The 12,444-nt window shown below is 30.1% G+C and overlaps 2 protein-coding genes across 8 annotated transcripts in view; one reads left to right on the top strand and one right to left on the bottom strand.

Annotated features, from left to right (window-relative positions):
* Positions 1-1,953: 1,953 nt before the first annotated feature.
* On the top strand, positions 1,954-6,341 carry c12.1 (spliceosome-associated protein CWC15). The gene is made up of 5 exons (XM_014419820.3): positions 1,954-2,231; positions 3,441-3,548; positions 3,726-3,891; positions 4,694-4,798; positions 6,085-6,341. Exons 1-5 carry the CDS (start codon positions 2,101-2,103, stop codon positions 6,220-6,222), a joined length of 648 nt encoding a protein of 215 aa, XP_014275306.1. The 5' UTR covers positions 1,954-2,100; the 3' UTR covers positions 6,223-6,341.
* A 1,820-nt stretch (positions 6,342-8,161) lies between these two features.
* Patronin (calmodulin-regulated spectrin-associated protein patronin) overlaps positions 8,162-12,444 on the bottom strand; it is a 111,687-nt gene continuing 107,404 nt past the window's right edge. For all 7 annotated transcript variants that reach the window (XM_014419752.3, XM_014419756.3, XM_014419754.3 and 4 more), the window contains 2 exons: positions 11,760-12,001; positions 8,162-9,497 (listed from right to left, as the gene is read on the bottom strand). In XM_014419752.3, the coding sequence (XP_014275238.1) occupies positions 9,353-9,497; positions 11,760-12,001 (387 nt within the window). In that variant the 3' untranslated portion in view covers positions 8,162-9,352. The remainder of the gene's footprint in view (positions 9,498-11,759; positions 12,002-12,444) is intronic.

Raw genomic sequence — 12,444 nt, 5'->3', positions numbered from 1 at the left:
ACACGGGTGAGATGACAGCTTGTACCTGCCTAAGTGTCAACCCTTGCTTTTTTACATTGATACTAAGGAACGGTCACGTCCTCTATGGTCAGTGTCTGTCGAAATGTGCCAGATGTCTATAGTTTATACTATATAGTTTATAATGATAGTCTGTTTATAATAATAGCTGTTAAATACTATAGCGTTCGTTAACTTGTATAATAAACGAAAATAATAAATCCCTTCGAACCGTTTAATGTTGACTTGGCGATCTGTATTTTGTGTTGTATGTGTGCGGTGAGTAAGAGGCGTGATTCCAGTTTCATATCAAGGCATTTGAGATGCCTCTTGGTTTGTATTATCTGTTCGGTAATTTTCGGTGCTGTGTTGGGAGTTTTCTTGTATGAGAAAGTGATGGCGTCAGTTTTTTGTGGGTTGATGTGTATGTTTATGTCTCGTAGTTTTTTTTTCTTACCTCCTGGAGCAAAGAAAAAGGCATTTACAAATATATTAGTGATAAGTTGGAGTTGCTTTTATAGCCTGGTCCATGGCTTTTTTTTGCATTCATGCTCGCCGAGTATATGGCTATGTCATCAGCATATGCAGATATTTGAACTATAGAGCTCTTAAGAGCCTCTAAGGAACCTCATACCTAATTTTTTTGTTCGGAATCCTCTTGTAGCAACGTTACCGATGAGTGATTCCTAGAACTAACATCCCAATCGCTTCCCGCGAAAAAGCATCACCCATTCTTGTTCAAATACTGTATTATATTGATTTACTGATTGTTGAATCAGTAATCCATTACCCCAGAGTTACTGGTGAACAATTACCCTCTTAGGACCTAGCAAATCGACACATAGATTCAGTATATTCTTCTAACTTTTTTTTTTACGACCTGATATGGCTTATTTCACGCTAGATCTTGATGGTCACTCGCTCATTCCTAGACCTTTAATCCTAAGGTCCTGCTGGTTGTACCCAGTCAGGACGTTCCTCTTCGTGACTGCAATCTCATACCCTATAGAACGAAGTTTCCTACCGGCAAGAACCTATGGCTCGTACCCAGTCAGAATTTGTATTCCCCTTAGCGACTGTATACTCATTCCCTGCAGAGCAAAGTTTCCATCCTTCGATGACTTACCTCTATAAACCTTAAAACTCATCCTGTCCTAGGGTAGAGGTACCTATCATTGTAGAGTCAGTCTATCTAGTACAACTACCTCGACATTCTAGAACAGAAAAATGACATTGATTAATAAATTATCACCATTACGTGAGGATCATAATTCAATGTCTTTAATTGAATTGTATCGCCTAGTATGTTGGTCGGATATTTTAATTTCCTTTACACAGTCATTCGTAGCTTTTCAGCTTCGAGTTATCGACGTATATCCTGCCTAAGTAGGAATCGTTTCCCGTCTTTTTAGAGGAGAAAAAGTAATTAATTACCATAAAAATAATTATAACTGAGTTGAAGGTTCTGAAGGAATTTTTATGATTTAAAAACATAAAGTGAAGTAACAAAGTTCACAGATTAGATAATATTAGTTGATAGGTTGTAGGGGGATGGTAATTGACCATCCCATATTAATTTATCAACGAACCTAATCTATAGGTTTACCATTATGGTAAACCTACAACATTAGGTTCATATGATGGGAGACTAATATTGAAGGTTTGCACAGGCCCTCTTAGCCCTCAGACTGGCTCTGTGTATTAAATAAATATTGAACAATAGCGAATTATATCTGATAACAATACTATTTTTCTTGTATCAAAAGTTGGCCCTCCCCTACACGTTCTTGTCACACTGCTTCTAAAAACCACAATGAGCTGTTTTCAAATTATATACTAATAGAACATTTATCAATTGTTTCAACGAAACGAGTATCAATTGTTGATAGTTTATTAAAATTCAATTATACCTAATACCAACAACAAAAGTTCACCAATAATACAGTAGATAAGAGGTTTTCTTTGTTTTTGTAAGGTTATATTGCCTTGAATCAGTGTTTTGGTTTCTATGGCAAGTGTGCGTTGGGTTTACTGTGGAACATAGGTTATTAGCTAGTTCAATTTAAAAATACTAATTAAACGATTTAAAAACAATTATAAAATATGACAACAGCTGCTCGACCAACATTTGAGCCTGCTAGAGGTGGACAAGGCAGAGGAGAAAAGGACCTTAGTGCTATTTCCAAACAGTACTCAAGTAGAGATCTTCCAAGTCATACAAAATTAAAATTTAGGTATGTTCACCATCAATGACTCGATATTATAACTAAACTTTTAAAATAATGTATTATGTTTTTTTAAAATGAAATCATTTTTACATACACAATTATTTAAACTTGTTCTCTTCCTCAATTTGATTTTATCTAGGTCTTGTCTCAAATTTCAATATCATATTCTTTAGTTCATTCTTAACTTATATAATGAAAAACTATAATGAATGTAGAAAGATAAAATATGTATGTATTTTGTTAATGAAGCCTCTAGAATGTTCTCACTTTATAAGAGATAAATATGCTTGTGATTTTTCAGAGACACTATTCATTTAAGAGTTACTTGACTATTTTTCTAATTACTCCTTAGTCTTGGAGAAATGTTAAGTGGGTGAACAGTGGATTCATTAGAACCAATTTCAGTTCATAAGTGTCAAATCAACCATTTGAGTTTAAATGATAAAGGATTTGTGGATTAAAGATGATGCCTATGGTTGAGGAATAATTGCTTCTGTCTGATCTAGAATAATTCTGCATTTCATACCAAATGGATTGAATCTTATCATTATACAGAAGTAAAACATTCTGAAAAATTGAGTTATGAAGTGGAGTGTGTACAATCATCCCTGATTTCTTTTTATTTAAATTTAGGTACTTGCTGAACTGTATTTCTTTTTCGAGTTAAAACCTTTCCTATTAAGTTGTGGGAAGATAGTCCGGGTAGCGGTCAATAAAGGTATCAAAATAGTAAAAGAGAATTATTTATTGTTAACCAACGTTTCGCCCCACATTGCAGGGCTGTCAGATTGAAACAAAGATGGCAACTAAATCTTTGTATTATCAACTAAATAATCCTATGATTAATATATTGTTATTGCTTTAATTGGGTCATATCTATCAACTTCTGTTAATTCAAAACAGATACCGCCAAGCCGCCAACAGATCCTTTTCATTGGAAGTCGGGCTAAAATTCACAAAAATATGACAGTTTATGGTTTCAGGTAATGCATTCGGCAGAATTATGGTTCAGTAAGCCTAATGAGTTAGTACCTAGTTTATATTAGTTACTAATGGTCCAAGAGTTAATATATCTAGGTCAGCTTGAATTTTTGAATGGCTTCTTGAATGTTCTCAAGGGAATATAGAAGTAAATTTAAGGGTATGAGCATTAAATTGAGAGAAACAATGTCTGTTGAAGTAACTTGTTGTTTGATTGTATTTTTTTATTTATAGAGAACATGGTCAGGGTACTACTGAAGAACTCCGAAGTCGAGATTTCAGGAGAGAATTGGATGAGAGAGAGAGGGAAAAAAATATTAGAAACAGAGCTTCTGACCTACCGTAAGTAACAAACTTCATATAACAATTTTATTCTTTTGATTATCTTAAAAGAAATTAATTTGTCTATAATTGATTACTAAATAAGATGTACAGGAAGCTTATGTAAGTTGCAGTTCTTACATTAGACTCTGAAGTTATTTCCTATGTGAAATGATCATATTTTTTGATGAATTTTAGGAGCAAACGACTTAAAATAGACCAAGCTCCAGCTGCAAGTTTAGATGCAGATGATCCTCTTGATGATGATGAGTCGGATGATCCAGATTCAGAAGATGATACTGCAGCACTTCTAGCAGAACTAAGTCGCATCAGGAAAGAAAGGGCAGCAGAACAGCTCAAAAAAGTAATTCATTTCATTCCTTAGTTATCACCAAAGCTTGGATTTTTATGCTATAAAAAAGTTATTTCAAAAGTTTTACATTGAAAACAACTTATAATTTTAAAAAAAACATCTACGAAGTACATAAATAAGTAAAGCTTCCTCACCATTTGGATTCAAAAGTTAGATACATAATTACTTATTGTATACATGTATATATAGTTGACCGTAAAAATTGATATATAATTAGATGGTCAGGGTTGCGGTCAAAAGAGAAACAAAAATAGTTTAAAACTATTTATTTTCCGACGTTTCTGTTCAACCGTTCGCTTTGAACAGCCCTGATGAAGCCCTGCAAAGTGGGGTGAAACGTCGGAAAATAAATAGTTGTAAACTATTTTTGTTTCTCTTTTGACCTCAACCCTGACCATCTTCTTATATATAATTTACTTATTATTTGAAGGTTTAAGAATAAATTTAATCACTTTTAATAAATTTGATATGTTATCATAGAATAAAATCTATGCCATGAGCCATGTTTGAAACAGTTTTTATAAGAAAAATGCTAACCTGCAAAGCATACCGTCTAGACTTTTGCAATTTGGGAACTGACATTTCTCATACATTACAGTCTAATAAAATGATATCATATGACTGGAAACTTTACCACACTATTTCTACAACTAGTGATGCTTTTATTTCATTTTTTTATGTTCAAATTTTATTTACCTTTCATTGTGGTTCCTTCTGTTGTGAATTTTAATATATACAATCACGTTTTTGTTTTGTACAAACTTTGAAGTATTATTTATTTTAAACTTTCTAGGAACAAGAGAAAAGAGCTGAAGAAGAGCGAATTCGTATGGAAAATATTTTAAGTGGTAACCCATTACTAAATTATTCTTCTCAAGCCACAAAAACTGATCTAAAAGTAAGCATTTATTATATTATATTTTATTTATTTGTTTTTACTTCCTCATTAACTAATATAGAGGGTATATTTATGTTAAATTTGGAGTAAATCAACTCTTAATATATATCGTGAACTAACTCTCACAATTTCATATGGGTATCCACCATTTGCAATGCTTCTGCTGAAAATTTTTACTTGCATTTTTTATAAGAATTTTGAAGATCCTTAATTTTATGCTGCTTTTACCCGTTAAAATCTTTCAACTAACACTGAAGTATCAGAGGTGAGCTATTAAAAATTTCTAAAAATTAGTCCTCATAAAATATGTGTTACGGGACACTACCCTGGTCCATCGCCTATAGTGGACTAGTGGTTGGAAACTACTATAGGGGTTCCAACAGACAGGAGGTTGCGGACATAGGAGCCATGATTTTATGAAACTTAATAGATATTTTTATTGTAGACCTATTAGGACAGCATTTACTATAATATAAATATTAGATAGACCCCATATTTATGTTAATTGATTTTTTTTTATTTTAGAAAGGTTATAAGCCTCCAAAAATAGGTTTTGAATAATCCAGAAAAAACTAACTCAGTCCTACTATATGAATGCATGAAAATTCCATAAAAAAATATCCAATATATTCCATGATTAAATTATCACAATTCTAATACAAATTTGTCTTACCTTCAGAAAATTGATTTAGCAAAAAGAAGTATTTTTCAGTAATTTAAGTCTTGTAACCTAAAATAAATGATTCAATTTAGATCAGACAATACTTACCTCAAACTAAGTTTTAGGGTTCATCGTTGTCTCTTAATACTCATAAGGGACTTCTTTATCATAACTCAAGAATACAATTTAAAGATAAAATAAAACAGACAAATCCTTCCATTCGCTTTTCAGAAAGGAAAGAAGAACAATTAAGTAAAATTTTGGTATTATACTTCTCAAATAAAAATCTTCTTTCTATCTATTCTTAATAAACTGATTTAATGTTTAAAAAAAAAAAAAATAAGCATTTCCAAGTCTATTGAAATATTAATTCAAAGTATTTTGACTTAGCATTAGTATTTATAGTTATTATTATATCTATTTGGCTGCATTAAAGTGTTTTATAATTATTATATATAGATGGTTGAACCTATATTATAGGAAGATGGCCCTGGTGGTTGTCAGAAAGTTGTTTTTTCTTACCACTACCTTGTTTTAATATTATGTTTAATGGTTTGTAGTCATAATTGGTTGTTTTTTTGTTTTGTTTTTTGTGACTTATTCTCCCTTTTTTTTGTTTTTCGAGGTGAAAAGGAGATGGGATGATGACGTAGTTTTCAAGAACTGTGCACGTTCTGAACCTGAAAAGAAGACCAGTCAATTTATCAATGACTCTTTGAGATCAGAATTTCATAGAAAGTTTATGGAAAAATACATTAAATAAAACATTGTCTTACAATTCTAAAAAGTGATTTTTTACGAGATGGGTGACCTTGATGTTATGTGTGTGTGCATGTGTATATATATATAAGATAAGATGAAATAAAATGTTATTACTATGTAGTTTTAATTTTTATTTAACCGGCTTGGGTCCATCAGGTTAAACACTGAGAACTGGAGAGAAACGAGAAAAGAAACCTGTAATCAGGCCAACGAAGGCATATAAAAATGAATGAATACCTGTTTTAAACTCTTTGTATATATGTTAAAAAATAAATAAAGTTTGTCAGAAACCTTTATGATTTATTGGAATCAACAGAGCAGGGCACTATACTATTTTAAAGAATTGGTTTTACATTTTTCTTGAATTTCTAAGTAATGAAAATTCCTGATAAATTCAACATAAAGTTCTCAAAGTGTTCATGGATCCAAAATAGAAAGACAAATGAGGAAATTAAACTAGAAGTACAGTAATTGATCACACTGAAGCAAAACGGTTACATTGAACAAAATAGGTTATTACTACTTCCGAAATAGGGTGGCCCCATCATTGAATGGCCTTAGTCACATGTGGGGGTTCAGATACCTTGTAACTATGACAAATAACAATGGTGAGATATTGGGTAACCTGAGATATATGTTCCCCCCCAGTGATTATTTTCAGAACCTCTCACTCTGACAGAGCAATCAGGTGAAGTTTTAACGGTGAGCTCTGCCTAATCCTACCGGAACATTGGACCTCACAGAGCATGAGATATTCAGCACCAAGCTCCAAGAACATGGCCTGAACATTGACCCCTTATGTCCCAGTTGCAGCATACCAGAGGTCATTGAGCACATTGTTGTCGCCTGCACTGCCTGTGAGGCATAGAGAGCTAAGATACTGAGGAAAGCAAGGCTCTCTGTTCTCACTGAGAGCTCTCTCAGCTGATAATATCAAAAACTACCCAACCACAAACCCTTTGAGGGAATTATTTCTAGACCTCACAAGTTGAGAAATCCGGTATAAATTTTGGAAAATTTTAGATTTTCCTCTTTCCCCAATAAATTTTTGCAGCAGTGTCTCTGAATATGAAACATATTTGCAGGAAAATAAAAACCAAAATATCTGTTTACTTTATTAATTGGTAGTCAGATTTAAAAAGTGTTTGCACAAACACATACACGAAAAAATGGCTTTGATAATAAAGGAATATAAGTAAAAAAAAAACTTTCCAAAAGAGTAAATTTTAATTATTTATTAGTTCTGATATTATGTGTTGTTATTGATTATAACCTACACAAATATTCTTATTTAATTAATTAGGAAAAAAAACTATCATTTAATTTTTATGTTTACATAAACTGAGTTCTACTTTCAACCTCTTTTTCTGAACCTTATGAGTTAGTTCTCTATTTCACACTTATACTCATCATAAAGAAATGCTCTTTTTTTTAGTAATATCTTATAGACTGAGTAGCAAAAAAGAAATTGTTTTTCAGAGTATCACTTAAATTTAGCTAAAGGATTTTTTTTATTAATACTAACAATGAAATATGGTTGACTACTTCAAATTAAATGTTTCCTTAGAGGAAGGTTTTTGCAAGATCAGAAATAAAGCATTGTCATACAATTGCAATGAGCATAAGACCTAGCTGACATCAAAGGTCACTTTTATTATGCATAGATACACTGAGTTTAATCCAAATCATCAGAGCAGTTTTTGAGAAAATTGAAAAAAAAGTGAACCATCGATTCTGTACAGTAGCAATTGCCAAGACAGATAGTTGCTGTAACATCTCCGGCATAATCTACTTTCAATTTCATACCACTTTTTGTTTCTCAGCTGGTGTGTAAACGTAAATTCTAAATTTTTCACAATTGCAATACTTCCCCATATGTATTGTATTTCATATAAAGGTAAATACAAGTAAAAGTATATAACACATACAGAACAAACAAGTGCACAATTAATCTTTTATTTATTGATCACATTTGTTTTAAATATAAATATACTGACAGCTAGTTGATCCAGGGTTTAGGAAACAATTGCAACAGTACTATTTTTTCAATAATTAATAAATATGTATATCAGAATTATATAAAAACAGAGAGAAACAAGGGGGAGCGAAAAAATTAAACATATTTACAATATATTAACATCTTTAAAATTTTTTTAGCAACAAATCAATTATTTGCCAAATATTATGATGAGATTGTATATATACATGAACAGACAGAGTGCTTAAGTATGTGTGTACATATAACATTTATCGTCTAGTATGTATATAATTATAATTTACAATAAACAATTTTAGAAAGCGTATAACTGTTACTGGAGCAGTAACACAAGCAAAAGCTTTGACCATAATCACAACCTAATGACTTGTTTAATAATAAAACTTAAATTAAAAAAAAAAAAGAAAAGAAAAGCAAATTGGCACAGCATTCATATGTGGTAATATCAATTGAAATAAATTTCAACTCATTTTGGTTTAAGAAAAATACATCTAGATGGTCAGAACTCTTGTCTATTCTCTCAGACTAATATGCAAGCAAGCCAATATGGCAGCTTAGGTAAAGTAACCTAATCCTAATTTGATTCTAAATGTGATGCAATTTATTTATTTTTTTTTTGTTTGTTAATTTAGTAAGGATTATTAGTTTTTAATGTATGACCTTCAAAAACCATATAGTCTTTCATCATAATTAAAATAAAATTTCAAAAATCAATAAATTTATAATATACTGATTTCTATAAAAATATCCTATTAGCATTTTAGTAACTATTAATTTATTTGTTATTTTTAGTAATTTTAAACTGAATTACATTTAAAAAAACATACATACACACACATAATACATATAACAGTACGTATGTATGTAAATATATAAATTTGCAACGTTAATAAATAGAAATTTAATTACAAGTCCAAATATAAATTATGAATCATTAAAAAAAAAAGGTAAATATTGATACAAAACAAATATATCTAGACCATTCATATAATAATTTATACTGGTATTAAGTACCCAGTTAATACAACTTAAAAGCTATCTTTATGTTATACAGATCAATTACAATATATACAGGAAAATATTACTTAGCTATTTATACAATAATTAGTCATCTGTTAATATAAAACTAAAATGACTAAATTACAAGTGTCATATCCCTCTTATTGGGTAAGTTGACTTTTTTTCCCTGCCAAAGACTATTGTGTATGGTAAAAGCATCTATTGTGACAGTTAAGTGTTTGGTATGTACTTGAGAAAAACATTTACCTCCTGAATTGTACCTGAAATAAAGAAAATCATCAATCATTCCTTATTAAAAATAAAGAAAATCATCAATAATTCCTTATTCCTATCAACAGAAATTTTTACTAGATCTGTTTACTACACCGGTTTAAAAGTATATATACAAGAATTTTTATGTGATAACATTCCATATGATATACTATATTATATGCAATAAAAAACTGGAGAATATGCCATAAAAACAAAAACTATACAACTAAAATATCTAAATATGCAAAAAAGACAGCTAAAACGTACACTACTAGTAAGCCTGAAAAAATTTCTGTAGGATGAAAGGAATTATGAAAGGGGTACAATTTAAAATGAAAACTATTTTGATTGTTTTTTTTCTTGTAAACTAAAATATGAAAACAATTAAAGCATTTGTGACAAACATAACAGTACCAATAAACTTATAATAATATATTCCCCTGTAGAACAGATCTGCTACCTTGGATTACATCTGGACAAACGACTAACCTGGAATTCTCACACAAGACTGAAAAGAAAGGAAACTGCACGTCGATTTCGACTATTACAGCACTTACTAGACAAATGGTCCAAACTTCCAATTCATTACAAAAGACTGATTTACATGACAATTATAAGGCCTATCTGGACATACGGCATTGAGCTTTGGGGCTCAACTAAACCCTCGAATTCCTCTCGTATCCAATCCTTACAATCCAAAATCCTAAATGCTCGCTACTTTGTCTCAAATAAAATCATCCACAAAGACCTTAATGTTCCATCTGTAACCGATCTAGCCCGAACCAGATATCAATCCTTCCATTATAAACTCCCTAACAACTCAAACCCATTAGTTTCTAATCTTGCTTCCTCTTTTATTCCGGACAATCCTCCAAGATGTCTGAAAAGAAGATGTCCTCGAGACCTTATATTGTAAAAATATTTTTAGAGTGCTACCAATGGGTAGTTTCTCTACATGCTTGTACCATACCATTATGATTTCCTCAAATTTACTTGATGTATTTTATGTACAGTTGTAAATATCAATAAATAAATTTTAAAAAATATATATATATTAATGGTTAATAACACAATGTGTAAAACCCAAGGAACAATTGTATTTAAAAAAGATAACTAATAGACAATATTAAAAAATAAAGAAACAAAAAATAAATTAATATATAAATAATTAAATATATCACAACAAATAAGAAAAGATGATTACATAAACATATTAAATATATGCATGTTAATGGATAAAAACTTAATGCTGGAACCATTTTTAAAAACTCTAATAAGAAGGTATATAAACTGGTATCATAAAAATAAAAGAAAATCACCAAGATTTATTCCATAAATCTAGAATAAAGATAGATATACTAAATCCTAGAATCAAAGATTATATCCATAAATCATTGCATTTAAATACTAACTGATAATATGAAAAAAATAAATAAAACGTTAATGAATTAATCAGTAAGCTGTTATTCATTACAATTAATTATCACAAACATTTCTACATATATTTATACTGTCATTATCTTCCACCATTTAGTGTATTTTAATGTTTATAAAATGATCTTTCTACATCATCAACAAACGTAATGAAAACAAATGTATACAATATATTTATCAGTTTGTAGTCAACATCAGTGAAAGCAAATGAATCATTCCTATTTAAATGTTTATTAATGATTTCCAAAATTCCAAAAGAGAATTTGGAAAATTTATCATAACTTTTCCATATTGGTTTTTTTTTTTTCCAAAATTTCTCCTATTTTGCATGATAGGCAAATTCTTAAAAGATCTTTAACCAACACCTTTGATTTAATAATTTTAAACCACACCTATTTCCTGAAAGTGTTTGAGTTTAGTTAACAAAATATTAGATAGGTATTAATGAAAGTCAGATTATCACTTAACACTTACTATTTACTATTTTAAACACTTTTTCCTACACAGTTAGCACTCAAACTATTACTTTATTTTTATTAATTTATAGCTTATTTTCATAATTTAAAGTAAAAAAAAAAATTAAATTACTTATTTTTAAACTAATGTAAACATATGTATGTCAATGAAAATATTCTTTTTTTTTTTAACATATGAGAAGTTTTTTGTTTTTACATAGTGCTTGTTATTACAAGTACACTACTAGTAATGTCTACTATCTCCCTTCTCTCCCCCCTCCCCCCTCCGTGTGTTTGAACATAGATAAATTAAAGTAAAAACAGAAAAAAACATAGTCACAAATTTTCATCATGAACATACTAACTTACTTTACTACTTACTTGAAAAATTTGTCAAACATTCTATCAGTAACCTGCTTTGGTCCTGTTCCGTACAATTTGATCACTTCTTCTGTATCTGGCCAATAGGCATATAGAGCTCTAAACTGACAACCAGAATCTCTGAAAAGAACAAGGAAATGTTTTGCTTCAGAGCGATTCATTTCTTCTATTACCCTCTGCTTTGCTTCTCGGTTTACAGCACCAGGGAAGACACAATATTCCACAGCATTAAGAACTATACCCTGTAAAAATAAAAAAAATATATAACATTCAGAGGAAATGTATATCACAGCAGAAGTGGTTTGTTTGAGGAAAAATTAAAAACTTACTGATGAGGGGGGGGGGGAATAGTAGTAATCACATCTTATTAAAAAGTATAATTATTTTTTCATACTACTGAACCCATCGAAATTTAAACTAATGAGGTCATTTTTAATTTCAAATTGATAAAATATTTTACAGAGAACTTTAAAATATACCTAACATTTTAAAAATACTTCATTATAAAAAATTAAAAAAAGACGGTAAGCACTTTGTTGCTATAATAATTATTTACTTTAACCACATTTTCTTCAGGTCTTTCCTATAAAACATTTTCACAATTAATCTTAATTATTGAGGTGTAGATAGTTGACCGTAGATTAATGCTTGAAGAAGTTTGTCGGGGGGTGCGGTCAGCAAAGAA

This window comes from Halyomorpha halys, unplaced genomic scaffold (assembly GCF_000696795.3).
Source record: "Halyomorpha halys isolate HHAL.00 unplaced genomic scaffold, Hhal_1.1 Scaffold251.1, whole genome shotgun sequence".
NCBI lineage: Eukaryota > Metazoa > Arthropoda > Insecta > Hemiptera > Pentatomidae > Halyomorpha > Halyomorpha halys.
Note: the sequence above shows the minus strand (reverse complement) of the source record. Positions and strands in the feature narration are given on the sequence as shown.

Bases quoted from the DNA above. Each gene is read 5' to 3' on its own strand.
- c12.1 (XM_014419820.3), top strand. From the start codon at position 2,101: ATGACAACAGCTGCTCGACCAACATTTGAGCCTGCTAGAGGTGGACAA. The intron at 3,549-3,725 runs GTAAGTAACAAA...GATGAATTTTAG, and splicing joins AACAGAGCTTCTGACCTACC to GAGCAAACGACTTAAAATAG. The intron at 3,892-4,693 runs GTAATTCATTTC...TAAACTTTCTAG, and splicing joins CAGCAGAACAGCTCAAAAAA to GAACAAGAGAAAAGAGCTGA.